The sequence below is a fragment of the Daucus carota genome, chromosome 8 (genome assembly GCF_001625215.2).
Source record: "Daucus carota subsp. sativus chromosome 8, DH1 v3.0, whole genome shotgun sequence".
NCBI lineage: Eukaryota > Viridiplantae > Streptophyta > Magnoliopsida > Apiales > Apiaceae > Daucus > Daucus carota.
Window position 1 is genome coordinate 25977914 of NC_030388.2, and position 18472 is coordinate 25996385.

Below are 18472 nucleotides of genomic sequence, written 5' to 3' on the forward strand. Positions count from 1 at the left end.
TCATAATATTAAAACACAAGAAATTTTATATATAAATTAAATCTATTACACATTAAGAATTTAAAAATTCTATAATAAATTGCAAATCAATGAAAAGGTCCAAAAAATCAGCATTTCCGACATCCAGCTTGTGACTTTTAAATCCAGAAAAAAAGGACTTGTTTTTGTTCTTGCGTGGTTAATGTAAAGATTTTGGATATGCCGGATTTTATGGAGTTTGATTCGGTAATAAAGATTTGATGGCGCTGTAATTATGGTCGACAGCTCAAACTGATTATGATAAAATCGATATATGTACATATATGAAATTCAACAAATCAATTTATTGTGCCTTCATAAAACTATATTAATCAGTGATATGATCTATTTTATGTTTGTTGTTTTTAAATGCGGTGTAATATTATTGAATTAATCCCCCTCTTTCTAAAGGAAAAAGTTTGAGCTATATGAAAAAATGAAAATGGTACCTGGGTTTTACCAAGTCCAGGAACAAAGAAGAACAATGTCGGCCCATATTCTTTATCACCTGACTCATAAAGACGTCTCCGCTTCAAATCCTCACTGAATAAAAACAGGTCAATAAATACAGTAAACATGTATAGTATGAATGTATGATACATCAATTTGAGATGTTTTAATCGATAAAATTATTATATAAACAGATTTATTATTATATTTAGTAAAATCATGACCAATTATATATGATTAAAAAATACTTGAATACTCAAACATTTTCAGATTAAAATCAAAATCAGGAAATTAACCAGTAAATGTGAATCTCGAAATGTATTCAATATTCCTCCCCCTAATTACCCGAAGAATCACGGCAGTAAATTATTCTACTTCCCCGCCAAAATATTCACCAAACCCAAGGAAATTTCACCTCAGTAAAAAAATTCTCCCTCTCGCGCCAAACAATCAGTGTAGCCTATTAAACATTTTCGAAATCACCCGCGTAAGTATTATTAAACCCCTTCCCGCCACTTTTCTCTTCTCAATAAAACCCCTCCACTTTTTCCTAATCAGACCATTCTCTCTTAACCCTTCATTTCTCTTCACATATCAATCCATTTCAATTTTATATTTTTTAATATAATTTTAAGGGTTTTGATCTGGGTTGGGTCTAGAAATGGAAGCAATGGCTTTAGATGGCATTGATGTAAAGGAAGAGGAGAATATGAAGGTAATTAAATCGATATTTGGGTGTGATGTGCCTGAGAGCAATGTTAAATCCGTGTTGTTGAAGTGTAAAAACGATCTGGGTGTTGCTATTAATGAGATTCTTGATAACCCTTTGGTTTTGTCTTCGGATTTCGGGGTTAAGAAGACGGTTACGAGCACCGGGGCTCGTGTGATGGCGCAGTTTAAGGGGGAAGAGGGTGAGGAGTGTGTGGATGTGAAACCCCTTTTGGAGTGGAAGGTGGAGGGGAAGGGAGAAGGGGAGGTTGATATGGGGCCTCACTGCGCGTTATGTGTTCAATGGAATCGATGGAATGGTGGTGAGGGGGGAGATGAATGTGAGGGTGTGGTTAAGGTTGAGGAGGAGTGTGGACAGATTGTTCGAGAAAATGGGGATGGGATTATTTGTGTTGAGGATGAGGGAGGGAGTGAGGGTAAGGGTGTGGTTAAGGTGGATGAAGAGTGTGGAAAGGGGGATGTTGAAATGGGGTGTGAGTGTGGACCGGTTGTTCGAGAAAGTGTTGATGTGGTTTGTGTTGAGGATGAGGGGGGGAGTGAGTGTAAGGAGGTAGTTAAGGTTGAGGAGTGTGAAAAGGGGGACATTGAAATGGGATGTGAGTGTGCACCAATTGTTCGAGAAAATGTTGATGTGGTTTGTGTTGAGGATGAGGGGGGGAGTGAGTGTAAGGAGGTAGTTAAGGTTGAGGAGTGTGAAAAGGGGGATATTGAAATGGGATTTGAGTGTGCACCGATTGTTAGAGAGAATGTCGATGTGGTTTGTGTTGAGGATGAGGGGGGAAATGAGTGTAAGGAGGTAGTTAAGGTCAAGGAGGAGTGTGAAAAGGATATTGAAATGGGATTTGAGTGTGCACCGATTGTTAGAGAGAATGTCGATGTGGTTTGTGTTGAGGATGAGGGGGGAAATGAGTGTAAGGAGGTAGTGAAGGTCAAGGAGGTGTGTGAAAAGGGGGATGTGAAGATGAATTGTGAGGGTGAGCCGCCTGTTGAAGAGGGTGTCGGGGAGAATGATTTTGTTGAGGATGAAGCAGAGAGTGCGTACAGGCCTCTGGTCAAGGGGAAGAAACAAGGTGGTGTGAAGCGAAACAATGACAGAGCTCTTGTTGTGAAAGATGGAGCAATCATGGTTGAGCCGTTGTCTTCGGTGCCTGCGAAGCCGAAGATGTCTATGTATGATAGGTTGAAACCTTCTGGTGTGAAGAAGCAAAAAGTGGAGGATAATGTGTTGAGTACTGTTGTGATTGATGATGCGGATTTTCCGGAAGAGGAAGATTGGTTGTTGGTGGGAAGGACTGCCATTACTGGGCTTTCGACAACTAGAGGGAGGAAGTTGGAGAATAATGAGGTTGTCCACTTGGCATTTCCTGGCAGTGACATGAAATCGAAGTGTAGTTCACCATTTATTCGGTCAAAGACAGTTGCTGCCTTGTCGGGGATTGTTCGTTTTTCAACCACAAGATATGGAGAGGTAAATATCTATTTTCAATGTCAAATCCAAATCCTTTTACTTTCATTCAGTTTCCAAATCAAATTAACTATATTTGTCAGTCATTTGGTTCACATTGTTAATATTAGCATTTTTTTAATCAGTCACTTACAGCTACTTGAACTATTGGTCTTTTGTAGTCGTGTTATTGCTATATTGTTCTCATTATACACTTGAAAGTTTATGCAGTTATTCCTTTAGCCCCAATGTTGGTCACCAATTAAATAATGATCTCGAAATGTGTTTAGAAATCTAAGTAGGTTTTACTTTCTTATAAACCTAGGTGTTAATAGTTGGGCTGCATCAATTCGAGCTCACTTGTTAGTGTATATACTAATGCATGAAATTTGTATGTTCATGGTACAAACAGATTGGTCGTCTTCCAATGGAGTGGGGGAAATGCCTCATTCCACTAGTTAACTCTTCTAAGGTGAAAGTTCTTTGTCGGTGCATAGCTGTTCCTACAAATCTGCAGTTGATGCAAGAAATATTGTTGTATGGAAGGTAAATTGACATTTAACTTGGCAAGATGTTATCTTTTGTTTGTAATTAGCTTTCTTATTTATACTATTGGTTACAATTATATTTCCTAAGACAAACGTAAAAGTTCTTACGTTTATTCTTTCTTTTGCTGGCAGCTTTTATATTCATCGTTCGCTTTTCACAGAAGTCACCAACTCATCCTGGAAGCTAGATGCTCCTTCTAACATTGACTCAACTATTTATCCTCTCTTGACTTTGTTCAAGTTACTAAAGATACAACCATATCAGAAGGTACTTTACATAGTGGAACTGAGACTTTTCAGATGCAATTCAATTTTGCTGTCTTATTGATATGTTTTTCTATTACTTTCAATCAGGCTGAATTTACCCCGGAGGAACTTCAGTCAAGAAAACGTGGTTTGAACTTAGATGTATGTTTGAAGGCCTGGCTCAACGTGTTTTATTTGGAAACTAGATAGGTTAAGATAATTTTCAGCTGTAACTTTTTAAATATTGACAGGATGAATCTAAAGAATTTGCTGGTGTGTTGCCCGTGCTGAAACGAGGCAAAGGTTGCCAGCCAGACCATGGTAAAGATGAGCAAGCTATACTGGAATCATCCTTAAACAAGCTTGTTGGTGCTGCAGATGTGTATAACTTGGAGGTAAAATTATTATTGCTCAAACATTAATATATGAGTTATTAAATTGTGAGTTTTCAATTTTGTTTTTCTCTCTTTATCTTTTGGTTTTTTTATAATGTATAGGAGATGGAACCCCCAAGTACTCTTATGTGTGACTTAAGACCATACCAGAAGCAAGCACTCTACTGGATGACAGAATTGGAGAAGGGAGTTGATGCCGAGAAAGCAACAAAAACACTCCATCCCTGCTGGGCGGCATATCGCTTATGTGATGAGTATGTTTCCCTGCTGAATCTTCAGATGATTAAGCAACAGTGTTACAATGGAGTCTTCAGTAACATCCTAGGTTGCACTTATCATATTTGTTATATTATGTATAGTTGATGATTGAAGCTTTTTATTTTTTAACAGGAGGGCTTCTTCCATACATGTGAACGTCTTCTCTGGTGAAGCAACAACTCAATTCCCAACTGCCACACAAACTGCCAGGGGAGGGGTGAGTTCTTCTTTAGCCCCTTCACGTATTAGTTTAAAATTATATAACAAATATGCATAAAGAATATAATGAAATGCATACTGATATTTTATTCTCTCTTTTAGTTCTTTTACACACTCTTTTATGTTATATAATCTTGTGCATGTTTTTTAATTGCTGGAATTGCTTTTAACTCAACATGCATATATCTAGATTTTAGCAGATGCAATGGGGCTGGGAAAAACTGTAATGACAATAGGTCTTATACTTGCAAGACCTGGGAGGGGAATTCCTGAAGCTAAGCATATTGTTCCGGAAGCACCAATTGACACAGAATATCCAACGACAAAGAGAACAGATAATGGACTGTCAAGAAAAGCAAGAGGTGGGACTCTTATTATATGTCCTATGGCATTGCTAGGCCAGTGGAAGGTTAGTAGCTTCACTAGTGTGTGGTATGAGTAAATAGGTCCTTGAATTCTTCTGTCAAGTTGAGTTTCATTGGTTTGCAAGTGTCTAATTATATCATCTTTCTTTGATTTTCTTGGATCAACATTCTTATTATATGTGCAGGATGAGCTTATAACCCATTCCAAGCCAGAAAGTATTACAGTATCTGTTCACTATGGTGGTGAAAGAAGTAATGATCCTGAGGTCATAGCAGAACCTGATGTAGTTTTAACAACTTATGGTGTCCTAACTGCAGCTTATAAGAGTGTAAGTTCAAATTCATTTAACTATGTTTCTTTTGTTAATACCAAGACGAATGAATTCTAATGGCTGCTTGTTACTTTTCTAATATTTTAACCAGGATCCAAATAACAGCATCTTTCATAGAGTAGACTGGCACAGGGTGGTGTTGGATGAAGCTCATACCATAAAATCCTCCAAGACTCAAGCTGCACAGGCAGCCTTTGCGTTGTCCTCATATTGCAGGTGGTGTCTCACCGGTACACCTCTTCAGGTATTTCTCCACTATTTTGCAGAAGTGCCTCTTTTGTGTGGGTATAAGCCCTGACTATTAATAGATCCTCACTCTTTTAAGTGCCTTTGCAATGCATGTGTATTGTACAGCTCAAGGGGATTGCTTGTGTGATTGGGGATGCTTAAATTGGTTGTAATTAAAAATTATGCTATATATTTGCTATTTTCTGTGTCCTGTCTAAAAGCTGTTCTTAAATTAAAACAATTTTTATGCATTTTGTGCTGTTAATATATGCCGATCTAAACAGACACAACTACTTATTTGTGCAGAATAGCTTGGAAGACATCTATAGTCTATTATGCTTTTTGCATGTCGAGCCATGGTGCAACTGGGCATGGTATAGCTTTTTTGACATAATTTTCTATCTGAAGTATCTCCAGAAAAACTACTTCGAAGGCAATATATTTATGCTAAAACAAAAATACTTGATACAGGTGGCACAAGTTGATTCAGAAACCCTATGAAAATGGTGATTACCGAGGACTTAAACTGATAAAAGCTATTCTGAGACCATTAATGTTAAGGAGAAGTAAAGATACTGTGGATAAACATGGAAGGTAAAATTCTACTCTGTTTTTTATATTACTGTTTTGCAGTATTGCTAGCATATTCATGTGACTAGCTGCATGTCAAATCAGGCCAATTCTTGTTCTGCCACCAACTGACATTCAAATCATTGAATGCAAGCAATCAGAAGCTGAACGTGACTTTTATGATGCTCTCTTTAAGAGATCCAAAGTAAGGTTTCCTTTAAACATATATCGTCCTTGTGTAGGTCTGATTAATTAGTCTCTATAAAAATATTGCTATATGATTGACAACGGATTCGTGATCCAAGTTACTTGTACAGTTGTACTGTAGTTTGAAATTGTAATGCATCTATATCAGTCCCTAAATGCATTGTAAATTTACTTGATTATAGTTAGGCTGCTTACTAATGAAGCATCCTTTAATTCTATTAACAGGTTCAATTTGACCAATTTGTGGCACAAGGAAAAGTTCTCCACAACTATGCAAATATTCTTGAGTTGTTACTTCGGTTGAGACAGTGTTGCAACCACCCATTTCTTGTAATGAGGTGGAAATTCAAATAAATCTTTAAAATATAGTAGAACAAAAGTCTTTTCATTTTATTTTAACAATTTTCTCACAGTGACAATGTCTTGTTCTCAATCTGCAGCCGAGGTGATTCACAGGAGTACGCTGATTTAAATAAGCTTGCAAAGAGATTCCTGGAAACTGATCCTGATTCTGCAAATCCAATTCAAGTTCCTTCTCGAGCATATATTGAAGAGGTTGTTGATGGTATCAGGCGTGGTGATAACACGGAGTGTCCTATATGCCTGGAGTCTGCGGATGACCCTGTACTCACACCATGTGCACACCGAATGTGCAGGGAATGCCTTCTCTCCAGCTGGAGAACTCCAGCTGCCGGACAGTGCCCAATATGCCGCCATATACTGAACAAAAATGAACTCATCACATGCCCATCTGAGAACCGGTTTCGAATTGATGTTGATAAGAACTGGACAGAGTCTTCCAAGGTGTCACATCTCTTAGATTGCTTGGAACAAATTAGGCGTCAAAAGTCTGGTGATAAAAGCATCATATTTAGCCAATGGACTTCATTTCTGGACCTCCTGGAAATTCCTCTAAAGAGGAGAAATATTGGGTTCTTGAGATTTGATGGAAAATTGTCACAGAAACAAAGGGAGAAGGTTTTAAAGGAGTTTAGTGAGACTAATGTAAAAATGGTAAGAAATACAAACACTACTTTGCATCTGGTACAATGTTCTCCAGACAATAAGTGATGAACTAGTAATTGCTAAATTAAATTCAATTTTTGCAATTTTCAGGTTATGTTAATGTCATTAAAAGTTGGCGGAGTGGGCTTGAATTTGACTTCAGCATCAAATGTCTTTCTCATGGTACACTTTCATATCAAGTATCTTTATTCCCCACTCACATACCTTCACTTTTATTACTGTCATATTTACACTCTGATCATAATTTCTATAGGATCCTTGGTGGAATCCTGCTGTGGAAGAGCAAGCAATCATGCGTATTCATCGCATTGGTCAAAAGAAAACAGTTCGTGTCAGAAGATTCATTGTTAAGGTAGTTATCTATTTCATCTTTCTTCTCACTCTCTGAACTTTCAATTTGCTTAAATTCAGATGATTAGCTCAGAATTTTGTATTCTCCTTACTTTTGCAAAGCTCTGCAGTACAACCTCAAATAGATTGCTTCTGCAAACTATAAGTTATTTTAAATGCCTTGTGACTAATTGTAACTTATAAGCATTAATCTGGGTATAATATTCTTCTATAAACTAAAATTAATGCAAGCAAGGACTAAGCACCTGCTGCAATGTGTGATTCTGAATCTGATTATAGATTAGCATGATAAGATGTGATAAGTTTCGGTTCTCTGATATTTTATCTTTCAATCACATTCTAGGCTCTATTATCATGAGTTCAAGTGTTCTGAATTGGTCTATAGTTTGCAAGTGTTTAACCTTGTTATGTGTTATTCTATTAGCAACTAGTAATCAGTCCCTTTTAGAGTTTTAGTTACATCAAAAACAGGACTCTCAACTACTGGTAGTTCAACTACTATAAAAAAAACTCAATTGGTCGAAAGACTTGAACTGATTTAATAATTAGTGTCAATAATCAACCAACCTTGCAACGGGTTTATATAATTCTTTTTTTATTAATGCAGGAAACAGTAGAGGATCGAATGCAACAAGTTCAAGCGAGAAAACAAAGGATGATTGCCGGAGCGTTAACTGATGAAGAAGTCCGTTCTGCCAGAATCGATGAACTCAAAATGCTGTTTAGATAATTCATTCTTTCTTCATTTTTCATATTATCTGGATTAGCAGGTAGTAGTATTATGTAGCAGTTAAGATGAGTAGTGACACATTTTCCTCATTTTAGCATGGAGGAATGCTTTTGTTACTAGTGATGCTACTCTATTGTAAAGCAAAACTTAACCGAGGCCTATCTTCAACTTTTGGTGCTTGTATATTTATGATATGGAAGTATATATTTTCAGGGTACATGGTTTTTCGTTGTTGATATTTTCTTGGAATAAAATGTAATAATCATGATATATCGAATCTTGTCAAAAAGATACAAATAATCCATGTTTAGACCAAATAATCTGAACCAATCAAACTGAATGAGTTATTTTTCTTTTAAACTGAATAAATTGTACTGGGTTAGAATTCAAGTAATTTAAACTTGAAATATTATGAGTGCTTTGAATAGTTTAAGTGATGAGATTACTTTATATTGTCTGGCAATCGGATCGACCAATCGGCCAACCAAATTCATGTGCTTAATGAACTTGATAAAACACGTAACAAAAAATATGCTGCGTTCTTTCAAAAAAAAAAACCTACGTTAAAATTAAGAGTTGTTTTTGTGTATCACGGAAAATAAGGGGTGTTAAAAAGTGAAACGCAACTAATTTCAATAATACCATAAAAATACAATTATTTTGTTGAAAAGGAAAACAATGGTCCACATATGTTGTTTATAAACACCACCCACAATTTCGTAAAAGTTTGAAAAACAAACAGAATAAAATAAGTGTGGGACCATATCTTTCTTGTTCTTGTTCATTCAAATCGTATTCAACAGTCGCCACTTTGACTGACAAATAAAGAAACCCATAAAAAGATAAATACTCGAATATTCTAAAGACGAGAAAAGATAAATGAGTAGCTACTCCCTCCGTCTCTAAATACTTTTCCTGTTTGTACTTTTTACGTTTGCCAACACACATTTTTAATCGTTAATATTTTTCATTTCGTAGTAGCATTAAAAATAAAAACTTCACTGTATTAAAGTACTCGTGAATACGAATCTAACAAGATCACTCATGACTATATTTAGTTTTATAGATTAGATGTAAATTAGTAATTTGTCTCATGTTATGAACAGTACCGACATCCCAAATAGGAAAAGAATAAAGAGACGGAGGGAGTATTTTTGACAAGGAAATGAATATTATTTTATTTTGAATTTGCTTAGATCAGAACCTATCCAACAGTAAAAAGGCCCTGAATAACCATATTTTAACTTTTAATGCCCATAATAACAATATTTGATAAAATGGCCCCTAATAACCATTAGAGACGCGGCTGTATTAGCGTCTATGTCTGAGACTAAGACGCTACAGCGTGTAGCGTCTCCCCCTTTTTTAATATAGACCCAAACGCTACACGCAGTAGCGTTTCCCTTTAATATAAATAAATCCTCTTAAAAACAACGGCTAACATCACAGAGGAGAGGAGAGTAGTGATATATACAGAGGGAGGAGAGGGTGATTTCTTAAAGTTATATATAACCATCTACTGAAGCGAGCTGATTCAACGACTTATAACCTATGGATTTCAATGTATGTTCTTCATATTTGGGCGATTTTAATGTCAAAAATGTTTTAATTTTCACTGTTTTGACATGCCTGCTATGTGTTTGATGAATGTTTCTTAAAGTATTTCAATGCCTGCTATGGATTTCAATGTATGTTCTTTCATATTTGGCCGATTTCTTAAAGTGATATATGCCTGCTATGTGTTTTGACATGCCTGTGTTAATCTATGTCCTGCTATGTGTTTGTTGTATGTTTCGCAAGAATTCAAAGACAGCTGACACAGATTCTTATCAAACTGATATCATACTGTATGGTGCTCAATTGCAGACCTCACGCCAAGCAGCAATGTATATGTATTAATTTGAAAGAAATATAAGCTGTAAATGAAAAGAATCAGTACTGTTAGGATAGCATTAACTATGAAAACACCTCTAATATCTTGATATAATTATGGTCTCTCATTCGAATATAATTATGCTCTTATCATCTGGGGGAACACAAAAAAATTAAAACAATAATAAAACAATGCTTAACTTTTATCTTGCTCCGAAGTATGAATTTCTTGACTAGTTTTCTCCGTAATCCGCCTTTCGGGCTCCTGCCATTTTACAGTATGTTTTTTTACTTTGTATTATTAGCCTGTGCTCAAGATTGCAGTCTCAATATGTGCTCCTAGCTTGACTTATATTTGGATGTATTATCAGATTACATCTTAGTTTTTGATATTTGTAAAACGATAGAAATTCCTATAAATTTTAACAACAGGACTCCTTATAATTCCGTGCACTGTTTCTGTTTCTTGAGATCACAGAAGTTTAATTCATGACAATTTTTTAGATTTTTGGAGGCAGATGAGTAAATATTGTCATGACCGACCAATATACCGATTTTTAAACTCTGCCGATTATTATTTTGTACTGCACCCCTGCAGGCTGCAGCTGCTTATAAACAAAAGGTTTCTTGATCTAATGCACCAGAAGTGAAACAAAAGGATTTTTAATGACCTAGCTAGCGTTACACTACTTGAAAGTGTTGAGAACTTATTTCCGCGCACACATACATTGCTTTTGTTATTAGCATGATTAATATTGACAGGATATGACTATCTCTTTATTATGTATTATTATATGTCTTTGGATGGCTAATTAATTATGAGAATTGACATTAGCATATTAAGACATGATTTATCGGTGAATAATATACATGCTATTTTATTATATTATTGGTTATTGGATTTACATGATACTATTATATACCATTCTGCGGGAATCGTAGTATTTGTATTGTGTTAATTTAATTAGTTTCTATCTAAGGTTAGTATGATGTGCTGACTTTGTATTTCCTTGTTTTTGTTCACAGGCTATTATTAGAGACCAGGGACCTCGTGATCCTAGCCTTCTTCACCTACAGGCCACTCATAGGTCTCGTTCTGTCTGGAGAACTGGTGCTGCGCCCTCGCAGTATTTCAGGCGTCGTGATGCCAACCAGTCTGATTTGAACATTGATGTTCGATTGATCCCCATTCTGCAGGCAGCCGGTTTTTATGGGGTAGCTCGGGTATCCACTCTTCAACTTGATTGGAGTTTGCTTGGTGCTCTGGTAGAGAGATGGCGACCAGAGACACATTCATTCCACCTGCCGATGGGAGAGTGTACTATTACACTGCAGGATGTTGGTGTCTTGCTCGGGTTACCCATTGACGGAGAGCCCGTTATGTGTCCTGTAGGCCCTCCACCTGGACAGAGATGGGAGACCATCGTTGGTGAGATTTTTGGACAGATTCCTCCACCCGAGGCTTTCAATAACTCGAGGCTACGGCTCACATGGGTAGAGGGTCTCACTCCAGCGAGATTACGTGATGATGCAGGCGTTGAGGAGATCAGGCTTCACGCCAGGTGTTACTTGCTACAGTTGTTTGGGGGGTCACTGTTCACCGACCATTCTGGTGGACTTATACACTCCTCGTGGGTTCATTTTGTTCGTGACCTGGAGGCGCTCGGAGGCTATGCATGGGGTCCAGCTGTTCTAGCTCGTCTATACAGGGAGCTTTGCAATGGTTGCAAAGCGAGTATTAAGGAGGTAGCTGGATGCCTTCTCTTACTGCAGCTATGGGCATGGGAGAGGTTGCCCACTCTTGCCCCTGTTCGGACCACTGTTCCATTAGAGGATGTTGCTTTTTGGGGGCATCAGCTTCCAGGACCACATGGAGCCAGGTACATAGTAGCTGTGTTTTTACTGGTTTGTACATTTCAAGTTGTGAATTGTCTTTTTAAATTGACTAATGTGTTTTTTTGTATTCCTATGATGTCTATAGGTGGCTTGTTGGACATTCATTCGTTGAGAGTGATGGAAGCACTGTGACTACGTCTCGGGCGGCATTGGATGCGCTTGCTCCACATGAGTTTATTTGGGAGCCTTATGCTGGGATTCTTGATACACTGCCAGACTATTGTTTAGCCGGCCGTCATCTCTGGCGCTTTCGCGGCCCCATGATATGTGTTTACATAGTCGAGCCACATCAGCCGGACAGAGTTGCTAGACAGTTTGGCATGATACAGCGTATTCCCGATCAGCCACACTACTCCCACGAGCATCACGGTATGACGCTGAGGGGCCAGAAGGTCTTGGATTATGCAGTCGTACATCAGCCCAGTATGACACACTGGCAGCATCGTCTGGAGCATATTTGGATTGATGACGTGATTGATGGTCATGCTACAGTCCCAGAGTACATGGATTGGTACTTGCCTCGGACTGTGAGGTTCATTAGTCAGTTGGGTGCACTGCATACCCACCTGGTAAGTATTTTTTGACTATTATATCTGTACTTTCTGTGATATGTGTCGTGTGTATTCCTTATCTGTAGTTGGGGTATTAGTTGTATTAGTCGTCATGCTTTATTTGATGGGTTCTAGTAGTTGATATTGCATTTGTATTCGTTGTATTTCAGGGAGTTGTGCTAGAGACTATAGCAGCCAGGACAGCAGACGTCCTCCCGGATATGTCCCAACTAGCCACTCAGAGTCTGCACCATCTCCGAGATCGGAATGCATACAGGTTTGATCCACGTCAAGTTGAGGAGCAGGATGCTAGACAGGACGGGGGAGGGGAGGATGCAGGTGGTAGAGGAGGCCGTGGTGGTGGCAGGAGAGGCCGTGGTGGTGCCGAGAGAGGCCGTGCTCGTGGCAGAGGAGGCCGTGCTCGTGGCGATGGAGGCCGAGGCAGTGGACGGTTAGTTGATGAGCCGGATGATGATGCTGATCATGCGGATCATATAGGTACAGGCGAGGATCGAGGCCCAGAGTCTTCTGCTACTGCTGCTACAGCTACTGTTGCTGATGCTTCTGCTGCTGCTGCTACTGCCACAGCTACTGCTACTGTAGCCGAGGCTTCTACTCCCCATGCTGCTGCTGCTGCCACAGCTACTGCTACTGTAGCCGAGGCTTCTACTCCCCCTGCTGCTGCTGCCGCTGCTACTACTACCGCCGGTGACTGGTGGCCTAGTTTTTCTCTAGGCCTAAGTTTGCCTTCACAGCCAGTACCTGAGCAGCAGACTTCTCAGATGCCAGATACCAGTACAGAGCAGCCTCCTCCTGTTGTGCAGCGTCAGCATAGGATTCGACCTTGGCATGGTACACCAGAGGTACCCCCTTTTGACTTGGGCAGCTCATCACAGTCTACACAGTCTACGCAGCCTAGTCAGCCTAGTCAGCCTAGTCAGCCTAGTCAGCCTGCTACGCAGCCTATTGTACCCCTTTTTGATGTCTTTTTTGTTCGCCGGTCAAAGAGGGCTAAGAAGGTTCCTGACTGTGGTACTGGTTCACATAGGGGATGATTATATTTGTCGGTTTTTGATGATATTCTAGTTATAGGATGCTGAACTTGTGATATATGATAGCACGGATCTTGTAAATATTTTAATTTCATGTCGTATGTTTCTGTTTTAGTATAGCTTCAATGTTTTAATAATTAAATTGGCCGACGGTTAGGGTTTAGGATGGAGGGAGTAGGGCCGGTAGGCCCTACTCCCTCGAGCCTAAACCCTAATTAAGCGAGGCTGAAGGGCCGAAGGCCCTGAAGCCGAGACGCCGGCGGAATGATAATTTTATAACCGTTAACATTTAGGGTTTAGGTTTGGGTTTTAGAAAGATTAATTCATACTGCATATAAATTGGCCGACGGTTAGGGTTTAGGATTGAGGGAGTAGGGCCGGTAGGCCCTACTCCCTCAATCCTAAACCCTAATTAAGCGAGGCTGAAGGGCCGAAGGCCCTGAAGCCGAGACGCCGGCGGAATGATAATTTTATACCTTAATTTAACTTAAATTAAGGCAAGGTTTTAATTCAAATTTCCAGCAAAAAAGATTTGATATTTTTACAAATCATTTTTAATATACATTTTTAATTTAATATACATTTTACAAATTCATTATACATTTTACAAATCATTTTTAATTCAAACAAATGCGTTTTTAAATTAAAAGAAATTCAATAATTAGTATGATGAACACGCTACTGGCAGTAGCGTTTCTTTAGTTTATATTAATATAACATACAGACGCGAAAGCGTGTAGCGTTTTAACAGTTAATGAATATAACTTGCAGACGCGAAAGCGTGTAGCGTTTTCCTTTAACAGTTAATGCATGAAAACGCTTTTTAAAATAGCGTTTCAGTTTTCTATAAACCTGCTAGACGCTAGTGCGTCTAGCGTTTTTGGTTTTAAACCTATACCCCAACAGCAGAACGCTATACTCCCAGACATAACACTTGTACTGCCATACACATATACACCACACTGCCATACATTTTGTGCCCTAATTCACCCTAATTCACCCAAAATCTGCCCTAATTCATATTTCAAACATTCTATACATACAATCATGGCTTCTGGTTCGGGCTCGGGTTCGAAAGCTGGGAATACGGTTGTTGGATGGATATACCATGACGGTAATATTATCGAATCTCAATTAGAAGGTTTTATTTATGATAAACCTGTTTCAAAGCATGTTAGGCTCGATTTATCTATGAATTATGCCAATTTATGTGCTTTGTTACATTCCAAGTTGAAGATTGATAGTAGTAGTAGGTTGAGGATATTTTATAGGTCTAAAAATCCCGATAATTTGAAATTCGGGATTATACCTATTGAGGATGATGATGATGTAGAATTAATGTTTGGTGTTGTGGTGTCAAAAGGGATGCCATTTTTTGTTGAACTTTATGTAGAGAAATTGTCTTGTGATGGAAATTTGGTAAGGAGTAGTTCGAGTGTGGGGGAGAAGAGTAGTGGGCGTGATTCGGGGGGTAGTCATTTTAGACATGATCAGGATGTGGGTGATAGCTATATGTCTGTGGATACTTCCCATTTAGAGAGGATGACCTCATTCGACGATGTCGAGGTTGAAAATAATGAGGTCCCGTTGGAGTTGAAGGAGGGAAGGTTATTTAGCACGAAAGAGGATTTGATGCATGTGGTGAAGCAATACCACATTCAGAATCACTTAGAGATTGGAGTGATACGATCAGATCCGAGTAGTTGGTATGTTGCTTGCAAGTATAGAAATGATGGTTGTATTTGGAAGTTGAAAGCTAGAAAGAGGACTTCACATGGTAAATTTCAAATCATGGAGAGTGTAGGACCACATACTTGCTTGAGCACTACCATCACACGAGATCATCCCAACTTGACAGCCTCGGAGATTGCTGGAGTGATTAAATCTCAAATTGTTGCTGATCCGACAATTAAGGAGAAGGTGTTGTTAGCCACTGCTAAAGATAAGTTTGGATATGAGCCGGGCCGAAAGAAGATTAGGAATGCAAAGAAGATTGCATTGGAAGATATTCATGGCTCGTGGGAAGGATCATATGAGGACTTGCCACATTTGATGGAAACTCTTCAGTCCTTCAATGTGGGCACGAAGGTGGACTGGTGCTTTAAGGAGGATGATGCAGAGCACCTAGAGGTATGTTCTATCACCGTGTAATTTAATTCATTTTCATTAAGTATTTGGACTCCGTTATTCATTTTCTAATGTAATGTTTGTTATTTATTTGGAACAGGAAGTGACATTTAGGAGATTGTTCTGGGCTTTTAAGCCATGCATTGATGGCTTCGAGTATTGCAGACCCGTCATACTGATAGACGGGACTCATTTGTATGGACCATATCCGGGTGTTCTTCTGAGTGCAACAGCTGTAGATGGTTTTAGTCACATTCTACCATTGGCGTGTGCTATAGTGGAGTCGGAGAACAACTCTAGCTGGGAGTGGTTCATGGATAGGTTGAGGAGCTTGGTGGTTGGTCGGAGGCACGGGATATGTATCATTTCTGATAAACATTTAGGGATCATGGCAGCTATGCAGAAGGAGGGATGGTGTGAGCCACTTAATCATCATCGGTACTGTGTGAGACATTTTGCCACAAACTTTGCCACCAAATTCAAGAAAGCTGGATTGAAGGATAGATTGGTTGAGTTGGCATATCAGGTCCAGCCTAAGAAATTTGAACTACTATGGGGTGAGTTGTTGGCACTAGAGCCTCGAGCACTTGCATGGTTTGAGGACAAACCAGTAAGGAACTGGTCACTGGCACATGACTACGAGCATCATCGTTTTGGCATCATGACTACCAACCATGCTGAGAGTTGGAACAATGCAATTGTCGATGCTCGGAGGCTCCCGCTTACTTCATTGGTGCGAGTACTATTCCATAAGACGGTTGAGTACTTTGATCAACGTCGCCTTGAGATTGCAACACAAGTATCGAAAGGTAATATTTTCACCAAATATGCATCCCATCTCTTGAATCGTGCTGTAAGACGTTCCACGGGTCATAGTGTGAAGATATTTGATCGGGGGACTTGGTTATTCCAAGTAGTTACAAGGAAGGATGGGTTGAAAGGGGGAAACACACACACGGTTCGTCTTATGGAGTCTAGTTGTACTTGTGGAAAATTTCAAGCTTATAGAATCCCTTGCTCCCATGTAATTGCATGTTGTTCACATGTGAGGATGGACTTCCATGGGTTTGTTGGTGATTGGTATAAGTTAGAGAACCAATCGAAGATTTATAATGGTATCTTTGAGCCAATTCCAAACAAGGGTGATCCTCGATATCCTACCGAGCTTGCTTTCCCGAGAGTTGTGCATGACCCCGATATGGAGAAGAAGAAGGGCCGAAGAAAATCAACGAGGTACAAGAACGAAATGGATTTCCAGAGCCGGGGAAAGCATGGAGGGACTTCATCGAGAGATAGTTGATTCTCTAGTTGTTTTTATTGTTGTAGTACTATGGTTCAAGTACAATTTGATATGGTTGTTTGAATTTCGCGAAAATTGGAATTGTATGAATGATTTATGATATAAATTAAATTTTATGTTGTTATGAATTAGTTTATATTGTCCATGCAATTTACATTGAATTGGTGTTTTAAAGTTTTGGTTTTTAAGTTGCGGTTGGAGTTTTGTTTTTTTAGTGGCAGAAGGCAGTAGCTTCTGCCTTGGTTTCAAAAATTTAACAGGACAACGCTATTAGGTGTAGCGTTTTAGTGTTTTTATTGAACTTAGACGCTACACGGTGTAGCGTTTCTGCTGTTTAACAAAAATCTATATTTAGAACTGAGACGCTACACCGAGGAGCGTTTTTGTTGATTTAAAGAACTGAGACGCTATACGATGTAGCGTTTGTTGTTTTAACAAAAAAACAACTTTTTTTGTAACTTAGACGCTACACGATGTAGCGTTTTTGTTGTTTTAACAAAAACGCTACTCTAAAAACGTCTCTACTGGTTATTGAGGGCCATCTTCCGGGTATTTGGTTATTTAGGGCATTTTGAACCTAAATATGGTTATATGGGGCCAAAACCCATCCTGTTGATAACAATATTAATCTCACCCACTCTGTACTTAACGTGCACCACTCTTTTTTTATATGGAGTTTTAGGGGACACGTTGAAGCAATCCTCGCCGTTCGATCACTCGTTTTATTGCTTGTTTTGTGTTTTGTGCGTTGGAAAACATGGAGGATCTCACGTGATGGCGAATTCGATATGATTTATGACATGATTTGTCGCACCTAAATTCAGCACAAATATTATTTATAAGATTCTTTTTCGGGTAAACACTATGTCAGTCACTATCCCAAACTTAATTAACTTGTTTAATTTTAATATACTACGATTTAGAGTTTACTGACAGTATAGTCATACAATTTATTTTTAAAATTTAATTTTATAAACCAAAATGTTAAATATAAATTTTTTGTTTATGAAAAAAATTAAATTATGGAACTAGACGGTCAATATATCTAAGTTATGTGTTTGAAATTAATTAGCTCTTTTAACTTGAGATGAAAGGAATAATAAAAATTCATTCAACTTGTCAACAAAATACGTCTGGAATTCATTAATTAATTAATTTACTTTCTTTGTTTTGAATTTTTATCACACACTGTCAAATGTTTTAACTATCTATCTAAAATTATTATATATAAGCCTTTTTGTGAATAAAAATATATAATATAGTATAAAAAAGTTATCTTATAACTAAAACAATTATAATATATGTCCAAAAATTAAATAACTGCAAAAATCAAATAATTTATACAAAAATCTATACTATACTATTAAAGCCGAAACATTAAAAGTTTGGTCGGTCGGTCGGTACTTGGGCCAAAATACGGGCCTATCTATATAACCAATTATTCTGGGCCTATTTATATAAATAATTTATTCTTTTTAATTTGGGTCAAAGTACAGGCCTATCTATATAACCAATTAATAATAATCCTTTTAAAACTGAAACATTAAAAGTTTGGTAG

General features: G+C 38.2%; 3 protein-coding genes across 4 annotated transcripts; all 3 read left to right on the forward strand.

The window, feature by feature from the left end:
* Positions 1 to 978: 978 nt before the first annotated feature.
* LOC108197020 (DNA repair protein RAD5B) lies at positions 979 to 8333 on the forward strand. 2 transcript variants are annotated; one of them, XM_064082827.1, is made up of 19 exons: positions 979 to 2002; positions 2126 to 2665; positions 3054 to 3187; positions 3322 to 3457; positions 3544 to 3597; positions 3687 to 3830; positions 3933 to 4084; positions 4221 to 4305; positions 4498 to 4716; positions 4858 to 5001; positions 5096 to 5248; positions 5539 to 5606; positions 5704 to 5826; positions 5908 to 6007; positions 6235 to 6347; positions 6450 to 7023; positions 7126 to 7197; positions 7289 to 7387; positions 7994 to 8333. In XM_064082827.1, exons 1-19 carry the CDS (start codon positions 1130 to 1132, stop codon positions 8114 to 8116), a joined length of 3906 nt encoding a protein of 1301 aa, XP_063938897.1. In that variant the 5' UTR covers positions 979 to 1129; the 3' UTR covers positions 8117 to 8333. The 2 variants fall into 2 exon arrangements, with proteins under 2 accessions (XP_063938897.1, XP_017219975.1); XM_017364486.2 differs by having other exon boundaries at positions 979 to 2665.
* Positions 8334 to 10988: 2655 nt separating this feature from the next.
* LOC108222944 (protein MAIN-LIKE 1-like) lies at positions 10989 to 13490 on the forward strand. The gene is made up of 3 exons (XM_017396935.2): positions 10989 to 11868; positions 11970 to 12453; positions 12606 to 13490. Exons 1-3 carry the CDS (start codon positions 11297 to 11299, stop codon positions 13488 to 13490), a joined length of 1941 nt encoding a protein of 646 aa, XP_017252424.2. The 5' UTR covers positions 10989 to 11296.
* A 1044-nt stretch (positions 13491 to 14534) lies between these two features.
* LOC135148528 (uncharacterized) lies at positions 14535 to 16914 on the forward strand. The gene is made up of 2 exons (XM_064083808.1): positions 14535 to 15617; positions 15715 to 16914. Exons 1-2 carry the CDS (start codon positions 14535 to 14537, stop codon positions 16912 to 16914), a joined length of 2283 nt encoding a protein of 760 aa, XP_063939878.1.
* The last annotated feature ends 1558 nt before the right edge of the window (positions 16915 to 18472 follow it).

Bases quoted from the DNA above. Each gene is read 5' to 3' on its own strand.
- LOC135148528 (XM_064083808.1), top strand. From the start codon at position 14,535: ATGGCTTCTGGTTCGGGCTCGGGTTCGAAAGCTGGGAATACGGTTGTT. The intron at 15,618-15,714 runs GTATGTTCTATC...TATTTGGAACAG, and splicing joins ATGATGCAGAGCACCTAGAG to GAAGTGACATTTAGGAGATT.
- LOC108222944 (XM_017396935.2), top strand. From the start codon at position 11,297: ATGGGAGAGTGTACTATTACACTGCAGGATGTTGGTGTCTTGCTCGGG. The intron at 11,869-11,969 runs GTACATAGTAGC...TGATGTCTATAG, and splicing joins CCAGGACCACATGGAGCCAG to GTGGCTTGTTGGACATTCAT. The intron at 12,454-12,605 runs GTAAGTATTTTT...GTTGTATTTCAG, and splicing joins GTGCACTGCATACCCACCTG to GGAGTTGTGCTAGAGACTAT.
- LOC108197020 (XM_017364486.2), top strand. From the start codon at position 1,130: ATGGAAGCAATGGCTTTAGATGGCATTGATGTAAAGGAAGAGGAGAAT. The intron at 6,348-6,449 runs GTGGAAATTCAA...CTCAATCTGCAG, and splicing joins CACCCATTTCTTGTAATGAG to CCGAGGTGATTCACAGGAGT. The intron at 7,024-7,125 runs GTAAGAAATACA...TGCAATTTTCAG, and splicing joins GTGAGACTAATGTAAAAATG to GTTATGTTAATGTCATTAAA.